Here is a 20,263-nt window from a genome sequence, read left to right as displayed (position 1 = left end):
ACAGGATTTTTGAACATGGGAGCTGTAATCCCATCAGTTTCAAGCACCTTCAGGTCACTGACGATTGGCTCAAGTATGGTGTCAAACCCATAGGTTTTAATGTCCTGTGCATGAAAAAGTGCACACAAATGTATATTGACTAAAGACAAATTTAATTTTGGTGGGAAATTTCTTAATGTAAAATATACAGCCCCTAATTTATGTACACCTTTTTTGGATCCCAGTGGATTCGCAGTCTCAAAATCATAAAATAATTGAATTTGCAGTGCACAATTTTCATTAGAAAAAAGGGGATGTCTCTTCATATACAACCCATCTTCTAAATCAAAATATACACCATCTTTGGGAATGTGGCTAGATGTTAACATATCTGCAAAGTCTGGATTTCTGAGAATAGACTGCAGTGTTTCTAGAATTGGGACATAGGCAAATTTGTCAGTTACAACAATTTGATCATATGTTCCAGTACATTGGTTTCTTCCATTTTCAAAGTACTTTTTCGACAGGTTCAACAGTTTTCCATTTTTGTTGAAAATACTTGTTTCGTTTTGTTTCAGAATTCAATGAGGTGAAAGGGTTTTCAAGTTTTTTAAAACTTTGTTCAATTTTAGCTTTCATACTAGTATCCTGTAATGATAAACATTTTAAAGCTGCAGTTTTAGCTTGACTCTGTACCTCCAGTACCACGTCTTCCATGGATGATACAAAACCATTTAAAGTAGACTGGCTTACACCAGCTACCTGAAGCTGTGCAATAGCAGATGCACACAAATCATGAGTACTTGTGTTGGATACGGGCAGAACTTGAGACGTACTGGCAGCTTCTTCACTAATTGGTAACTGAGCATCATCTGCAACAGCACTGTCTACAATGTCAGTTTCAACTTCAAGTTCAATTTGGTCAGCATGCTTTGTATTTAGATGCTTTCTAAAGCCTGAGAATGTGCCAAAAACCTGGCAGCATCGTGCCTGAGCACATTTTAAGCGAAGTGATTTGCCCTGATATAAACCATGCATTAATCGCATATGCCTCACAAGACTGTTGGTGCTCACAAAATGAATCTGGCAAACAAAACAAATAACCCCCATGATATCAATTAAGATGTTAAAGTGTGATATAAAAATGGGTGAAATGGGTCAAAGAAAATCTCACAATATCCAAAACTCAAGACAACATCATTGATAAATTAACAGAAAATATGTTGCCTGTTCCATATGTCAGTGTATGCATGAACTAGCCTGTAGAATGCAGTAGTCTAGCGTTAATCTCAGCAACACGTGGGCTCTCCTGGACTTGGCCCAAATCAATGTTGTAGACAGTTGTCTGTATGAAGGTGTACATGTTGTGGAGCATCTGATTGTAAAGAGTCCCAAATACAAAGTGTGCCTTCACAAGTTCATCAAAAGCTCCAAGTGAAGTGGTTGAGTTGCTCGGTATGACCTGCTTGTCCAGAACGATGAACTCATGGATTGCGCTCCTCTTCCTGCCAACAGCAAGTAGATAGGGTTGAGTGGTGCTGTTGATGGCATCAATGTGTTCCTGGATGCTTGTTCCACTCTTTAAAAAAACAAACAATAAAACATTTAGTTAATTTTCTTACACTATACTATACACAGGAAGGGGATCAATAATGTTTTTTTAAATCAAGTTTTTACATTCATAGGCACCACACACACACACACACACACACACACACACACACACACACACACACACACACACACACACACACACACACACACACCAGTTAGGGGGTTCGCTACCGTCAGTACCTCGGCAGTGAACTGGCACCTCTCCATCTACCACTCCACCTTCCATACTTTGGTCCATGCTGGACTTGAACCAGCCACCCTGTGGTTCCCAAGCCAACTCCCTACAGACTGAACTACTGCCCCAGACATGAGGGAAAAATATTGTGTTTTCTTCCCTGGGCTGTTGGAGGAATCAGGTGGAGGAGGAGAATGATTGAAGACAGATCACTGTCCCATCCTGTACACAGAAACAAAAGAGCTAAATGTTATGATTGTACAATAATTTTACAATTTAAAAAACACCATTCCTTTAAAGCTAACTAAAGAAAAAGCTGGTCAAAGTCAAAACCCTAGAAGAAAATTAGGAAAATAATGTACCAGAGGCAATAATGTCATTATCCATTTCCTCTTCGTTTGATGTAGCTTCTGCACAATAGATCAGATCTTCAAGGTCGCCTGAGGAAGGGAGAGCCTTACTCTGCTGGATGACCCTTTTCTTGAATGTTGTAGGCCACCTAGATAGAGAAATATTTTATTAATACAACATGGAAAATTCATACACCACCAGCTGACATAAGAAAAAAAAACAGATAAAATGTATCAAAGATCAGATTAAGAAAACCCAATGCTTCCATCAGGTAACCATGTTATTTACATGCTAACAAGGCCCCAACTTGTAGACAAATTCTAAAAACAGCTACATCCTCAAGTATTCCAATTAGAGTTAAATGTGTAGATGTTATACAGACAATGAGAGTAAAACAAGGGCCTTACAAATGAACACCTCATAAATCTATAACAGGGTTTTTGGGTGAAGACAAAAAGTTAGGACTAACCTCTCCAAAAACTTGGCAGCTACATCTTCTCCAAACTGCAAGATGAAGTCTTGCTCAATCTGCAAAAGATAAATGACATACCACAAGTTAAGACATAACTACTGCATTCTTTTTTTTACATTTGTTTGGCCTAACGGACATTTCTCTGTAAAATATTCAATTACCAGGCCTTTGACATCTTTGAAGCGTGGAAATTCAGTCAAGACATCTGAGGATTTCTCTTTGTCGTAGACCATACATCGACGATATTCAAATGTCATCTTCATTTTTTGCTTGATAGTGTCCTCATCAGATGAAAACTTCATGAAGGATATGGCCTCCTTGCATTGCTCTTCACTCAGGGTGATCTCAGGCTTAAATGAAGCATCTCTCCTAGCTGACAGCCCTCCACCAGTCAGCTGATGTGATGGCCTTTTGCTATGTGATGAAGCACTATTCCTCTGTATGGTTTTGAGCCTCCATGCCAAGTAACCACTGCCACTTTCACCATCATAGAAATGCTCCTTTAAATAATAATAATAATAATAATAATAATAATAATAATAATAATAATAAGATATTTAATTATTAAAACAGCATGAGTTGGTTAAAATGATGAATTCTGGAAACAGCATTTTACCATTCCTACTATAGGTACTTCCTACCTATAGTAGGAATAATAGCCTAATAACTAGAACAAGTGAAGACTTACATATCCATTTTTTGAATATGGAGCCATCAGGTAAGGGAACATCTCAACTATGCCTCGAGCATACATCTCTCTCACGTCCCGTGGTGGTGATGTCCTGAGAGTGAAGTAAAGAAAGTGAATACAATTTATTTCAATGCTTATAATAAATGTCAAGAATTAAATAATGACAGTTGTTTTCCCCAATATTAAACATGGAAGAAATGTTCTGCTTGAAACAAAAATATCCATATTACCCATAAGTTTCAGTCATATCTGCTGCGAGGATGTTAACCATCTGTCGCCGCGAGGGATCAGTAAGGCCTTTCGTCTGGTTGTATTCCTTAGTAATACGGTCTCCACCTGGTTTCTTGGTCAATGCTGATTCAACCACCTGTGAAAGGACAGAATAAAAGACAAGCCATTATTCACTAAAATTAAATAATCTTGAACAATTGACAGTCAATACATCTACAAATAACAAAAAAAGTATGCAATGCACAAATTGAAGCTTGCACAAAATATGTTCCACATTGACTTACTTATTTAGCATCTTGATTTGCCTTCTGCCGTTTTCTGGAAGGACCGCAGTCCTCATCCAGGATGATTGTATCATCAGAGCTGGTTGATGATGAAAGGGCCAATGCTGAGTTGGTTTGGACTGGTGGACTGGCAGATGAAGCGTTCCCCTTCGAACCTAAGTGAGAAGAAGGAAGGACAGATAAAAGATAAACACGTACCATTTGTCAGTTTTTCACAACCAAAGTGTAATTGACTCTTAAGTCCATGCATTTTGCTGAAAGAAATTGAGAGAACAAGTTTACCATTGTCAAACTGAATAGTAATACACCAGCATTGGGCAGCTGTGCCACTTCTGCAAAGACATCTGCATCCACCTCAGTTCCTGTTTCATCATAAACTCTGATGCCTTCACTGATGGGTGGGATGGAGAACTTCACGAAAGCTGTATAATATAAAAAATAAACATGCATTACGTAAAAAAAAAAAAGAAAATCACGAGGCATCCCACACCCAAAAAAAGTAAAAAAAAAAAAAAAAGTTCAATTTCTCTTTATGCACAAATAACCCTGAACAATTTGTAAAAGTCATAAACTGACAATTACTTTAATTTTGTTTTTATAGTGGTGTGTGACTGATGGCTTACCGGAAGTCAAGAATTCATCCAGACTTGGTTCACTGATCTTGACATATTTCTGTTCATTATTGATTTGTTTTAATCAACATGATGGAATCTGTAAATACAGCAAAACTTAATGAGAATTATGATCTACAACCCCAACCTAATCTGAAAGTAGCATCAGTGTCTGTTAACATACTATTTTAAATAGGGAAATCACTGATCAATTTGAGCATAAAAAAATTAATAAAAAAAAACACTATCACAATTTGTAAGCAAAACCCATTTTGTCATGTGTTTAAACAAAGACTGTACATATTAACATATATGAAATATTACCTACCATCTCTGGACCGCAGCACAAAATGGACAAATCTGAGAAACAAAGCAGACAAATAAATAAATTCCAAACACTATGCATCGCCATCACTTCACAGCAATTTGACATTCAATCTGTTCAACAGTTTGTAATTTAGACTTTTATCCAAAGGACACATCAATAAATTCACAATCCAACCATTCCTAGCAAGATGCTAACTCACAGCAGGAATTTACTGATCCGAAGTATTTTTGTGTCGGCTTCACAGTAAGAAATCAGTGTTTTTATTTGCTTTGCCTGATGTGTCCAATGCTCCATGTCTGAAAAGGCACCAATGTTTGCCACATGTGTGCGTGCGTGAGTGAGTGCGCGCATGGAGGAGTACAGATAAAACAAACGATAACGCCTGTGCAACAGTAACGAGACAAAAATAAACCAAATACACAGTGACAAATTCACTAATAAGACAACATGACATTAGCATTACAGTTTTTATTTAGGGGTGACTTTAATCCATGCAGAACTGCCCGCTCAAACGAACTTCACGTTAGCCACACACAGCTAGTCACCAACATTAGCTAGCTAGTAAAGTCAACTCTCCACACGTGTATAATCTGCACTATTTGACTGAAATCTATGGACATTAAAAAGGAACACCTCATCAAAGTTTACCCCAACACTGTATGGTTTGACATTAAATAATGTCGTTATTTAGCCTAAAATTGCTTGCACATTTAAGCTAGCTTTCAACTAGGTAATGTTAGGCCTTTGTAATTCTGTATTTTAAGGCACAAAAACAGCTAGGGTGTATGGTAAACAGCAATTTAAAGTTATTCTTAAATGCGAAAATTGGTTAATATGGAGCAAAAACTTACCGTTTACGGAGTTTTTTGATGACATAAAATGGTGTCTGGTCGTCTTCTGCTCGGCTTGATTTGCAACAGAGAGGGTGGGGCTTTCCACCTGACGTCACCAGCACTAGCAGACTTTTTAACTCTCATAGGTGTTGTTGTTATAGTGATGGGCATTCCAGCTCTTTTTCGTGAGCCGGCTCGTTTGACTCAGCTCACTGAAAAGAGCCGGCTCTATTGGCTCACAAACGGCTCTTTAAAAAAGTAATGTTTTGACTATGATAGGTGTGAAAAACAATTCTAGTCTCACAATTTCTTTGAAAATGCATTGATTTGTTATGAAAAAAGAATACTATTAAACATTTGCATTTAAATTACAACTTTTTAATGTATAGAAACAACATTCAAAACAAATACAATCTGAATCTGAACAACATAATAGAACCCATATTAAAGAAAAATAAATAACTGAAAGGATTAAACTGGTCCCTATTTTTCTCTCTGTTTTGTTTTCAGAACTGTTTTTCCTCTCCTCTGTCCTCTCCTCCGAGTTTGACAGTGTGTGTGTGTGTGTGTGTGTGATTGCTCGGCCACTCCCTCATGCCGTATAATTGGTTGACACCTTGTGTATGATTGACAGGAACAGAATGTGAGGCTGATCAGACAGTCGAAACTAATGTGTGCCTATATAAGTATTTTGTTGTTCTTTGAATTAGTCAATTATTTTAAATAAAATAAAATTCACTCATTATTTATTATATATTACATAATGATTTAATTTCTATAGGCTATATTTTAAAAAATAGAGTCGGCTCTTCGGATATGCGAGCCAGCTCCTGTCGTTCACCTACAAGAGCCGGCTCTTAGATCCGACTCATTCGCGAACGACCCATCACTATTGTAGTAACTCAAGATGAGTACTTGTACTTTGACACTGCACACCAGTGTCAAACACAGAGTCGTTTTTACACTATGTATTTTAACTCTGAAAATTGACACCAACACTGGGCAAAATGGGGCGGCTTCTTACACTTGCTGTTGTTGTAATAACTCTGAAAGAGTCCACCAACTTTGACACAGCATATTTAACACTGGAGAATTTACTGTGCATCCTCAAGGCTCCCCCCACACACAGATGTGGGGACATTGGACATGTTTGCTGCGTTTTCTCCTCCTTTCTCCAGCAGAGTTACAGTAACTCCGGTGGCGGCGACGCACATAGAGCTCAGGCTCGTACACGGGAGAGGTAGAGTACACGTAGCACGGCAAAGAGGCATTTCATTGGTTCTTTTCAAACAGACCATAAGGTAGTGATCAGTGGGCATTTTTACAGGATTACAGCAGCTACAGATGATTAACTTTTTCACAATTTTTTATTTAATTTTTTTAGAGCCCATAGTTATTTATAGCTGTCCTTCTGAGGAGCATGTTCATCATCGACACCTCTGTGCAGAGGGGGGGAGTGCCAAAGATGCCAGGATGCGTCAAGCTTACAGGAGTACAGTCACCCAGCTGTTACGTGAGGCACGTGATAGCAAACAGTCATTGAAACTATGTTAAATCAACATTCCGTTGTCAACATTAAGTCATTGAAACAACATCAAATTCTGATGTTGATTCAACATCATTTTGCACCCTGTTTTAATATTGAAACAACGTTGAAATCCTGTCCATAGATCAACGGAATTTCAATGGTATTTCAATTATCAGGAATATTGAAACAATGTTGAAATTTCAACTGAACTAAGGATCAACGTGATTTCAATGGAATTTCAATCATTATTAAGCCATAGAAAAGCATTGCTAGGCATACGAAAATGCCCTAAATTAAATAGCCTATAATGATTATCCTGCTTTATCTACAGCCAGGATGTTAAAAAGTGATGGAACATTTGAAAGCTTGTATGCCTATAGCCTAGCCTAAAACACTGACCACACCACACTGTTTAAGGTAAAAACAAATTCATTTTATTAGCCTCTTATTTCATTATTTGTCCTCTTTAGCATAGTTACAGTTCATGGACCTCTGACGTCTGACTGCTTTGTCGTCCAGTCCATCCTGCCCGGTCTGACGCATAGTGCAGCAACTGTTGCACAGCCTGGGCAAAAGTAAATTGGGTGACGGCGGCTGTCCCCATCTGCTGTGTAAGAGCATCTAAAACAGAAAATACAAGCACAATGCAAAAAATGTGCCTTTAAGTTAAACAGAACACCCACATATACACACTTGGAAACAAATTCACTAGGCCGAGTATTTTTCAATGATCGGATATAAGGCAATTTGTCCAGTTTTGTAGGCTAGCCTATCATGTTTTCCCTAAATTCAAATCACTTTTCAAAATTGAAGGTTACCTTTTTACTTGCTTCAGTCCCTCCAGCAGGTGATCTCTTTTCTTCCCTCTCCGCCTGGCATTTTCCTTTCTACAAACACATTACAACACACTTAGAGCAACAAATACTGTGTCACATCCGATCCTTGCCAAACATCAGTTCAAAATGGATTTTTAGGCTAAGACTAGCGCTAGCTAACGTTAGCTAGCATTAGCTAACATGACCGAAATCAAAAAGTTGTCCTCAGCAAAATCCAAAAGCTATAATGCAACTACAAATGGAAATTCAGTCATATCCAATAATTTCCTTGCCAAAACATTTCCAACTTCATCTGTACCATATTCTAAGACTGTTACTGCTAGCTAACGCTATGCTAGCGAATGTTTGCTAACGCTAGCTAACGTTAGCTAACGCTAGCTAACATTAGCTAGCTATTTTTAAAAGTTGTCTGATGCAGAATCCAAAAGCATGATGGACACTAACCATCATGTTAACGAGTAACAGTATTTGATTTAGTACAATTTATTCATATCGAACATTACATATTAAACAAGCTTACCTGATCATATTCGCCCCAAGAGTCCAGAAATGAGATGTGTCCGGTGCAGTACGTTGGTCTACCACCCGATGATCTCCCGGTCAACCAAAAATCAATGGCTTTTCAATCATATTTCCCGGTCAACCAAAAATCAATGGCTTTTCAATCATATTTCCCGGTCAACTATATATCAATGGCTTTTCAATCATATTTCCCGGTCAACTATATATCAATGCTTTTTCAATCATATTTCCCGGTCAACTATATATCAATGCTTTTTCAATCATATTTCCCGGTCAACTATATATCAATGCATTTTCAATCATATTTCCCGGTCAACTATATATCAATTCATTTTCAATCATATTTCCCGGTCAACTATATTTCGATGGCTTTTCAACAACAGGTCGTTTCCCGGTCAACTCTAAATCAATGACTTTTCAACACATTGGCAATATCGCCCGGTAAACCAAATATCAATGCTTAATCAATCATAAAGATAACTACAGATCAATGTTGTTCCAATGTTGTTGCCATCAACATTAATAACGTCAGGTTTCATCGATATTGTAATGTTGATTCAACATTTATTTTGCATTGAAATTTCAATATCAACCATAATGATGATTCCGATGGAAAATCAATATTTATTCAATGTTGGGTTGCTGTCTGGGGGGGATCTGGCAGTCGTATGGCTCAATCTCGCCAATGCCTACGGGTCAATCCCGCATAGGCTGGTAGAAACCTCACTTTTTTATGTATGATTTATTTGTAGGATTTTGACCATAACCAGACGTGTATAGTCCAGGTGCCAGAAAGTAAAAATCCTGCCATGTTTTTGGATCTGCCTCTACATCTGGTGTTAGTGTTTTCACTAACGAGCTCATCTACCTGGTAGAGGAGCTGGTTTAGTGATGGTTGGGACAGCTGCTGGACAGGATTTCTACTTTCTGGCACCTGAGGCCTGTACTACGAAGCAAGATCAACATGTCCTGGATTTCTTTCAGTAATCCGGCTTCACCAAACCTAACAACCGCGGTCCCGCATAACCTGTACTACGACGCTGGTTATCAACTAGTTCAGTCAACTCAGGGTTTCCCAATCCAGCGGCGCGCGCGTTCACATAAAAGAGGCGGTGTTTGCGCACCACAACCAATCGCAAACATCTACCAGAGCCGCTATTTTCCTATATATAAGAAGAGCAAATTATAATTCTACATAAATATGAAGAACACAGACTCGATTTTACAGGGAAAACGCAATACAGTCGCTGCTTCCTAAAACAGGAGGACAGCTGGCAAAAAAAAAATAGCCGACGCTGTAGATTTAAATCACAACTCCAATATCACTTCCCCATCAGTCAGGACCAAGATCTGACAATAATTACACTTGTGCTTTCCATAAACTGTAGTTTCTTTAGCCTATTATTTCAGTTGCAACCCTGGCAGTGGGAAGCGATCGTGAGAGCAAATAAAAAATATAAAAACATAATTCAAACTGATGTGCGCATTGGCGACACACGGCTCAAGAAGCCGATATGTAATTCCCTCCCATTAAAATATATATATATATATATATTTCATAAAAATACCAATCAGGGAATGTTAACGGGGTTGTCTCTAAATGTTTTAACTTTTATGAACGCATCTCTTCTCTCTCTCTCTCTCTCTCTCTCTCTCTCTCTCTCTCTGCACCGAGCTCCGCCTGATCTTCTTTAAGAACGGTGACGCCGTTATCAATCGACCTATTGATTGGTCAGTAGGCGGTGCTTTTACACCGGTTGATCTCTGATCTCCAACTTAACCTGCTCCCGACCAGGTTAGGTGTTCAGCATGAGTTACCACGGTGATTGAACCCGATAACAACTGATCCACCTTCGTAGTACAGAAAATCCTGGGTTGAGCCTGAAGTTAGCTCGTTAACGCGAAATCCTGCTTCGTAGTACAGGCCTCAGGTTAGGTGTTCAGCATGAGTTACCACGGCGATTGAATCCGATAACAAATGATCCACCTTCGTAGTACAGAAAATCCTGGGTTGAACCTGAAGTTAGCTCGTTAAAGCCAAATCCTGCTTCGTAGTACAGGCCTCTGGACTATTACACCTCTGACCATAACAGATACATATTACACCTCATCCATGAAGTGAAACTAATACAAAGAGTCATTCTGTGAACCAAGGTACTAACAAAGAGACGAAGTTAACAGAGGTTAGAGCATATGCCTGACTCACCAAGTCAGGCATATTGTGATGGTTGGGGTCGGCTGGCTGTGAGTCTTTGTTTATTTTTCTCTGGCTGTTAGTATTTTTTCTGTTTGCTCTCTCTCTCTCTCTCTCTCTCTCTCTCCCTCTCTCCCTGTGTCTTTTTCTGCTTTCCCTCCTCCCCTCCTGCCTACTGCCTGCCAGCTGACTACACACACACCTGCTGCCAATCAACCATCACTGCTCTCCCGCCACACACACCTGCCAGCCATCTACAATCAAGCACAGTACTTCAACCCCGGCCCAACAGATCATCTCCGCTGAATTGTTGCCTCAGCTCCACTGGTGACACTCGCTATTTTCGATCACACTACCTTATCTGGTCTCGCCTATCCTTGTGTATTCTCTTGTCTTACCCCTCTTTGTGTTTTTCTCTGCAGTATCCATCTCCACGTCTTCCATACCCAGTCAGCTGGCCTCACCATCCAGTTCTCCTACCACGGCACCCTGCTTCATCCTGCCTCCGTCTCCCCATCCAGCTAGCCCCTCCTCGGCTCCTCGGTTCCCCCACTCCGGTGTCTCCTCCTCGGGTCTTCAGCCCCAGTTTCCCCGCGTTTCCTCAAGCTCCCCGGCCATCCTAGGTTTTCCCCTTGTGTCCCTCGCCCTCCTAGTTTCTGCCTCGAGTACCTCACCATCCTAGGCTTTCCCCTTGTGTCCCTCGCTCTCCCAGTTTCCACCCCTGAGTTCCCCGCTAACCTTTGTTTGAGTTTGTCAATAAACTTGTTACGTTTTTTGGAGCCTTTGCAATTGAGTCCGTTCTGTCCATCACAACACATATGGCAGCCCCCCCAACGGAGCATTTATGGATGATTTGACGGTGACCACAACATCGGTTCCGGGGTGCAGATAGATCCTCCAAGGACTTGAGCATCTCATCAACTTGGCCCTGATGAACTTCAAGGCAGCCAAGTCCAGGTCCCTGGTGGTGAAGAAAGGGAAGGTTACAGACCAGTTCCACTTCTCACCAGGAGACATCCAGATACCATATGTTGGAGAAAAGCCAGTCAAGAGACTGGGCAAGATCTACTGAACTGCACCCTGAAGGACACCGCAGCACTCCAGACAACCACCAAACAGTTGGGAACCTGGCTGACGGCTGTGGACAAGTCAAGACTGCCAGGTAAATATAAAGCCTGGATGTACCAGCACAGCATCCTGCCCCGACTGCTCTGGCCACTGCTGGTCTATGACGTGCCAATTACCACTGTTGAATGCTTCGAGAGGAAAGGCAGTAGACCAGGCTGAGTCACGGCTGCAACACAGTGAGCTGGTGGGGGCAATGGCATCTGGACGGGCAGGACGGAGCAATCCAAGACCTCGCTTCAACAAGGCCCAGGGAAAGAAACATCGCAGTGTCCACACTCAGTACAGACCATTTTAAACAATTATAAAAAAAATTATATTGGAAATACTTACCAACCCTGGCTTTAAGTAACATTATTCACGTTCATAATTGTGGACGTAACTTCATATGAATATTATGAAACTTTCTCCCATTTGCTGGTTGTTGCAGATTAAAGTGCGTCAACAATTCTGTGGAAATTGATAGTTATCCGTGGTGAATCTTGCAGGCTTAGCGAACAATATTCCATTTTCCAAACTGCGCAACCAGAAACTGGCATACATACACTGGCACAAACCGGAAGTCAGTGGTCTACGTACAGAGCCATGTGCAAAAATTTTTAGTATCCCCTAGAAACAGTTTCCATTGTGTTGTGAGCTCCTTGCAGCACTTTTTCTAAAAAAATTTTTAAGTTGATTTTTTTTGTGTCTTTAAGTTTATGTTTTAGTCTTTTGTCAAGTTTTAGTACTTTTCATCTTCAACTTGTTGTTTTAGTGTGTTGCCAAGTTAATATTTTGTAATAATCTTCAACTTGTTGTAGTGTGTTGCCAAGTTGATGTTTTAGTGCAGGGATCTTCAACAGGGGTTCTGGGACCCCTAGATGGTCCTCAGAATCAATGCAAGGGGACCTCCAAATTATTGTTAATTTTACTTTTTTTCAATGAATCCAACATATTATTAGAAAATATTAATCCCCACGATAGGCTTACTGGCCTATAAGATCACTAAGGTAGCCATCCACAGATAAAGTTACTGTGCCACATGTATGTTCTAAAATGAAAAAATTCATAAGGCTCAATTTTTGTCAAACAATTATTAGGCTATTTTAAACGCTTAGTATTCCATGCAAAAAAGGTACGTATAAAGGCTTTAGGCTGCCCACATTGTAGGCTCAGTTTAATATGCAACTTAATTTTTAGACTGATCTCATAAAGTGGCGTATGTACGACACGCCAATTCGTATGCATGTATGATGCATAATCGCTTTTTAGCGTGTTTATCAATGCCGTTTGGTCGCCATTGACCTACATTACGTGTGAATTTTCGCCATAGCGAGTAGTATGAAAGGACGTAAGTCTGCAGAAGGGGGTTGGTTGGGGTGGTGGATGGGTAAAACACAGGACTTTCACCCAACCAGCGACGCCACGTGGTGTGTATGTTTACATCCACTGTATACAGCGTAGACATACACATGGAAAGCTCAACATGCATACAGATAACATGCCATTTGGCTTTAGGAAAGTGGCGTGTATGTTTACGCAAAGTCATGATGCCATGTTGTCATTTTATACAATATATATAGTAGGGGCTCCCTGATCCATCTCTCTTTCAGTTAGGGGGTCCTTGGCTTTAAAAATGTTGAAGACCCCTGTTTTAGTGTGTTGTTAGGTTTGTTGTTTGTGTGTCATTAAGTTGATGTATGTCTTAATTTATATTAATTAATAATAAATAATAATTGTAGATGTAATCTTAGCCCCCTGCCCCTCAAATACTTACAGTATCTCACAAAAGTGAGTACACCCCTCACATTTTAGTAAATATTTCATTATTACTTTTAATGGGACAACACTGAAGAAATTACACTTTGCTACAATGTAAAGTATTAAGTGTACAGCTTGTATAACAGTGTAAATGTGCTGTCCCCTCAAAATAACTCAACACACAGCCATTAATGTCTAAACCGCTGGCAACAAAAGTGAGTACACTCCTATGTTAAATTCCCATAGAGGCAGGCAGACTTTTTGTGAGATACTGTAGCTACATCCCTGCATCAAACGTGCCAAGCGCAAAGACTGGAGTGACTGAGCTGCCCCTGAGCCTCTGAAGATGAAGTCAGTTTTCCCCAGGTTTAAACACATTTAATTTAAAGTTAAATTTGTAATAAATGTAATGTATGCTAAAGGCGACTCAGCATCAACAACAGCGTGTCTATTACGTTAGCCAAAAGTCAAATCGCTCCCTTGTGACTTGTAAGAGCATTCTGCCCTTTGATTAGTTTTGATTTTTAGTAAAGACAAGAACAGCATAATACAAAATATTACAATTTGTTTGTATTAATAATGTTTACAGAGGGTCGCCGTTTCAGTGGCGTTACATTACAACACACTATACAGTGCTTGCTGAGACCGATCATCTGTATGTGATTAGTTAAGGAGTACTATAAAATCCACTTCTCTCACAAAGCACGGCAGTAAGGCTGCACAAATTAAACCAGGTGACATCCTTTACTGTCAAACAAATACAATGGGATTAAGAAGGCTAGTCTAAACATAACTGTTGTGTGCATGTAATAAATTTCTTCTGATTTTATGTTTGTTAGGCTACTTATTAGCTACAGGGCCAGGGCCCTACAGTGTAATGTAATACAAGGATAACCAGAGCTTTTAACATCTTGATTGTTGCAGGCCAGTAGCTGGAGATATTAGCTGAAGTGTAAAAGTGGGGATATTGCTGCGAGAAACAGAAGAAAGAGAAGGAGGGAAATGAAGGAGTAGACAGTAAACTGTAGAGACCAGGTGGGTCAGAGCAGAGTAGGTCTAGACCACACGTTATAATTTACAAAGACCCAACAATTCCCCCAAGAACAAGCATTTGGTTCAACAGTGGCGAGGAAAAATTTCCTTTTGGGCAGAAACCTCAGTCACTTGACTTGGTGGGCAGCCATCTGCCATTGCCAGTTGGGACACAGAGACGGATACTGATATACAGATATAGAGAATTATCATTCATAATAATTATAGCAGTTGGTATGATGAACGGTGGCAATTATAGTAACAATAAAGATAATGTAACTATGACTAGAAATAATAGTTGTAGCAGTTCAGGGCGTAGCAGGGTGTTGCGGGGCATAGTAGGGCATAGCAGTGTGTTTACATATGGGGGTTACCATGTACCGTCTTCCCCTGCCACCCTGCCAAAATCTCTCGCTACCCCTTTGCCACCCCATGTAAAATTTTCTAGATCCGCCACTGCAGAGACCCAACAATTGCCCTTACAAGCAAGCATTTGGTGCGACAACGGAAAACTTCATCACCACAAGATAAAGAATTATTAGGTTTCACGGAAATCCATCCGATAGTTGTTAAGATATTAAATTTAAGATATCAAATTTAAGATATTGAATTCTGTACCAAAGCAGTGGACAAATGACCAATTTAAACGGATGTTGATTGCTGATTGAGCACACCTGTGTTCCTTGTGTTCCTTCCCTGGATAAAGAAGGGAGGAGACTCAGCGACTTGGCCGCTCCACTGCTCTCTATTTCTTTGTTGTGCTGGCTGGCAGCAGACAGTGCTGTCCAGAGCATGTGTGAGTAGGTTTTACTAATTTTTCCTCAAAAAGAGGGTGTTTATTTTGTGCTGTGGGTTTGTTTGGAATTTAATCTTGGCTTTGACATTAACTAACGCTGTTGTTTTGTTTTATTGTAGATAGGCCTCTGCTTGACCATGGTAAGCTCACTTTTGTTTGCGGTTTTCATCTTCCTTGGAGCAGTGTCTCACATTTTCTCTTTGTATTGTTAATAAATTGTAGAGATAATTTTGTTACAAGCACCTCCCATCCTTCCTTTGGTTACTCTCTGATTTCTAGGGATGTAACACACTTGATCCTGTGACAAGCTTATACAGCAATCAGAGTTAATCACAAGACATATTCACTTAGTGATTTATTTAATTCAAAATAATGTGGTGAAACAAAACATTTAGGGGTGGGGAAACAACTCGATAGAGCATAGTATCGTGATATTTTCCTTGGTACTGTATCGATACACAGACGCCAAGTATCAATCTATTATTATATATGTGTGGGTTAGTTTGTCTGCTCGACAATTCCATTTAGCAGCAATAAAAACGAAATGAGATGGACAATAATATTGTATCGTGACATAAGTATCGCGATTATGTTGTATCATGAGGCCTCTGGTGATTCCCACCACTAGTTTCCTTACCTTTGCCGATCCATGGTAAGTAAGAAGGACAGGGGACCGTCACATTCCCAGGAGATGAATGGGGCCAACACACAAACATGTCAAACGTTCCTTTACAGTAGATTTCTGTGAAAAAAGAAAAATTAAGATGTTTACAACGATCAAGAAAATTAACATTAGAACACTTGACAGGACGGTCACAAGTTGTGTCTATTACCACATGCATCTTTGGCAGGCAGTAATGGGCCACAGCTGCACTGGACTGCCCACTTTACCTACTGGCCCGTCCAGCCAAGTTTGATCATTTTGTTATGAGAAATATTCAAATGTAATGTATGTATGTATGTATGCACGCACAAGGGATATGTTACATGTGCGATTTCTGTCCGATGTATGCTATGTCATGCAGTATGTTAACGCATTCTCTGTTGTTTGGGTTTATTTTCAGTTGCCACTTTGTGCAATAAAATGGTTAATTATTAACATTGCTGTGCACTGTAGGGCCGATGCTGCTGGTTCTGCCAGTGCAAACATATTTTAGCCTGAATAGGAATAGACAGGTATTGTCTATACTGTGCCCAAGCCACTGTCACATGGTGGTACCAAATACCTGCGCAAGCGAGTGCCCCTGCTCATGAGGTGAAGTTATTGATGTTAACATTAGCAGCCATAGCAAGGAGCAATCATTATTTTACTTCAAAAGGGCCAACAGACATGGTTCTCTTTATATGGTAGATGCAACAAGACTACAAAGCTGATTCTAAATTTGCTGCATAGTCATGATCGATCACTCTGACAGCAAAGCAACTTTTAAGCTGAAATAATGAGTGGATTGGCCATGCTTTTTCAATCAGCAATAGAGGAATAACAGAAAATCAGATTTTCACAACTTTGTCTTTTTGGGTTGGGGTATGAATTTCTGGAACCTAAAAGGAGTGATAGAATGATTATATAGGGTATTTTACACTGTTCCTTAAGGTCTCCTAATAGGGTATGTAACATTGGTTGGGCTGAAAATTGCCCGAATGCTATTTTATTAGGCCCTTAACTACCCTGTGAATATGGCTCTATTTGGAACAAGAGCTTTTCTTCCAAATATGGTATGCTAATGAATATTCAGAATGAGCTACGCGCTGATTGGTTTGAGCAAACTACATAGAAACATATGGGAGACTCTCATATTTCAGACACTGCAAAGTTATAAATTGTTTATCGGGCTATTCCGTTACAAAATTCACTTCTGAAACTTTTTTATGCGAGAAATCAACTATGTAAAGCTCAAATATGGGACGCTTTACGAAAATGGATGGCTAATTGCAACTTTTGTCCGACTGTGTGTCGGAGTTCAGCGCCGGTGCTGCCTGTGTTGCTGCCTCGCCGCCCGGCCTGCCTTCCTTCATAGACCCCGGCCTGCTATGAGGTACTTGGAGCTGGCAGGCCACTGCACTCTATACCCGCGCAAAGTCACCGTCTCTTGAGCTAATGACAACCAAATGCCCCTGCCCTGACAGAGCTCCAGGGCTTGCAACTCCCCTCTTCCTGCTAGCTAAATGCCCGGTGTATGTGAGTGAGAGCGCGGTCAGTGAGCTTGTTACGCCAGCAATCTGTTACCACAGGTTTCAGTTAATCTTTTAATGTGTATAATGATAATGTGTTGAGTTATTTAAACAAACGATTGGGGAAATAAACGCCGCTTGTCCGCGAGTCCCATTGATAGAGCCTGCGGCTGGATGTAGATTTGTAGCTACAAATCACGGATAGTTAGCTTCATTTTCGGCGTCATTCCGAGTATATTTACAGTTTGAATTTCGTCAAGCCACGTATACAACATCTAGCTACATGTCTTATAAAGTTAACAACGGTGTCAGATTTCAAATTAATGAATATTTGTGAAGAGTAGGGCTTCCTTTAGCTGCAACTGTCCCTTCAATCCTAGCTACAAATCACGGATAGTTAGCTTCATTTTCGGCGTCATTCCGAGTATATTTACAGTTTGAATTTCGTCACGCCACGTATAGAACATCTAACTATGTCTAATAAAGTTAACAACTGTGTCAGATTTTTAAATTAATGCATATTTGTGAAGAGTAGGGCTTCCGTTAGCTGCAACTGTCCCTTCAATCCTAGCTACCTGTGTAGCTACAAATCACAGATAGTTAGCTTCATTTTTGGTCGTAATTCGAGTATATTTACAGTTTGAATTTCGTCACGCCACGTATACGACATCTAGCTAAATATCTCATAAAGCTAACAACGGTGTCCGATTTCAAGTTAATGAATATTTGTGAATTTCAGAGCAATTCTAAGAGGAGGCTAGCTAGCTCTCATTGATAGAGCTACATCCAGCAGCAGGCTCTATCAATGAGACTCGCGGACAAGCGGCGTTTATTTCGCCAATCGTTTGTTTAAATAACTCAACACATTATAATTACACACATTAAAAGATTAACTGAAACCTGTGGTAAAAGATTGCTGGCTTAACAAGATCGCTGACCGCGCTCTCACTCACATACACCGGCATTTAGCTAGCAGGAAGAGGAGACTTGCAGGCCCTGGAGCTCTGTCAGGGCAGGGGCATTTGGTTGTCATTAGCCCAAGAGATGGTGACTTTGCGTCTTTGGGTATGGAGTGCTGTGGGCTGCCAGTCGTGACGCAGCTCCAAGTACCTCACAGCAGGCCGGGGTCTGTGAAGGAAGGCAGGCCGGGCGGCGAGGCAGCTACACAGGCAGCACTGGCGCTGAACTCCGACACGCAGTCGGACAAAATTTTCAATTAGCCATCCATTTTCGTAAAGCGGCCCATATTTGAGCTTTACATAGTTGATTTCTCGCATAAAAAAGTTTCAGAAGTGAATTTTGTAATGGAATAGCAGAGATCTGCGTGACCTAGCTAGATTCAGAAGACTACCTGATCTCAGGTCAGTTGTGTAGCCTATGTAAATGTTGGGGTGTGACCGTTCTCTTAATACACCCATGGGCTGACAAAGGTTCCGGTTTTTGGGAGGTTGACGTCAACTTCCAGCTTTGTTGAGATTCGCCAGTTTTCAGCGGCAGTTTCAAAATATGAGATTTTCATAGTAAAGGGGTGCCAATGGGATTTTGAGCTTCTATGTATGTCCTATTTACCCACCGAACTGTCGTTATTCAACTATGACAGGGTAAAATCGGTTTTGCATTCTATCACCCCTTAAAGACCTCTACTCACCAGTTTCTGAGAGTGCGCCTGTTGCCAGAGTTCTGTTGCAGTTCTCCCAGTATTCGGTCCGTTTTGCTATAAGACTTTCAAGCACTGAGCCTTTTGCCTGCATGTTGATATAAAAAGTGAGAGTAAAGTTTAATTTCATTATCAAATGCTTCTATGACGGTGTCAGAATAATATCCTTGACCTCCTTGAAAGTGGAACTATTTGGACTTGTTATTAAGATGTCTTTAAAAGTTATAAGACCAGTTTGACGATAGTAAATGCAGTACTGAGGTGATTTATTGAGTTTATATAATAAAGTAATATACTCTAGACTTGAAAATCTAATAAGAAGCAATGTTGATGCATGATCTGAAATAAGGATGCTATTGTACCAGCATTTTGAAATTTTGAAATTGGCATCAGATTAACTGAGAACAAAAAAATAATAATTCTAGAAAAGCTCTGTTAAGTGCTGGAGTAGAAGGAAAATGTTAGCTGGTTAGAGTGTTTACTTCTCCATGCATCTACCAGATTAAAATCTTGTGTGCACTGGAGTAGTTCTTTTCTAGCCAGGGAGTGAGAGGTGTCAACCCCAGATCTATCTAATTTTTGGTCGGAGTTTACAATTGAAGTCCCCACCTATTATAAATTGACCAGGCAAAGCAGCTAGCACCAAAAAAGTGAGTTTGAGGTAAAAGAGGCTTGGAACACCCAAACGGGCCATCTTCTCCTCACCCTAATCACATCCTCTGAAGTCAAATGAAAAAGTCTCCTGTAGAAAAGTTATTTTGGCTTTTAGCTGCCTGAGCCTATTTATAAACTGTTTTAGCTTAACAATCTTATTTAGTCCTCTCACGTTCCAGGACGTAAACTGGAGATCAGAAGCCATAGATAAAACATTTCACCTCATTAATGCCCTGATGGATAAATAAGAAATGGCTGTAAACGTAAAAAACCCCACATAGGATTAAACCAAAAGAGTAAGCAAAACCACACACAATGCTAAAGAAACACCGAAAAATAGTGTACTTCCCCAACTGAAATACACCCAACCATCCTGAGTACATACATCCAAAAGGGCTCAGAACTAAGCCCAATTATGGAACTGCGCTGCTCCACCTG

The 20,263-nt window shown here is 40.2% G+C and overlaps 1 protein-coding gene and 1 long non-coding RNA gene across 2 annotated transcripts in view; both read right to left on the bottom strand.

Annotated features, from left to right (window-relative positions):
- Positions 1-20,263, bottom strand: part of LOC120551734 (glucagon-like peptide 2 receptor) — a 78,390-nt gene that overhangs the window by 43,824 nt on the left and 14,303 nt on the right. The window contains exons 2-3 of the mRNA XM_039789275.1: positions 19,163-19,259; positions 15,980-16,084 (exon numbers count right to left, since the gene is read on the bottom strand). Coding sequence (XP_039645209.1) covers positions 15,980-16,084; positions 19,163-19,259 — 202 coding nt within the window. The remainder of the gene's footprint in view (positions 1-15,979; positions 16,085-19,162; positions 19,260-20,263) is intronic.
- Positions 7,509-8,036, bottom strand: LOC120551737. Its single transcript, XR_005637912.1, has 2 exons — positions 7,916-8,036; positions 7,509-7,718 (listed from the first exon to the last, which is right to left on the bottom strand). It is a non-coding gene; the product is annotated as an uncharacterized LOC120551737 (long non-coding RNA).

Source organism: Perca fluviatilis, chromosome 21, assembly GCF_010015445.1.
Source record: "Perca fluviatilis chromosome 21, GENO_Pfluv_1.0, whole genome shotgun sequence".
In the NCBI taxonomy this organism is placed as follows: Eukaryota; Metazoa; Chordata; class Actinopteri; order Perciformes; family Percidae; genus Perca; species Perca fluviatilis.
The sequence above is the reverse complement of the archived record's forward strand: the minus strand, read 5'-3'. Positions and strand labels throughout refer to the sequence as shown.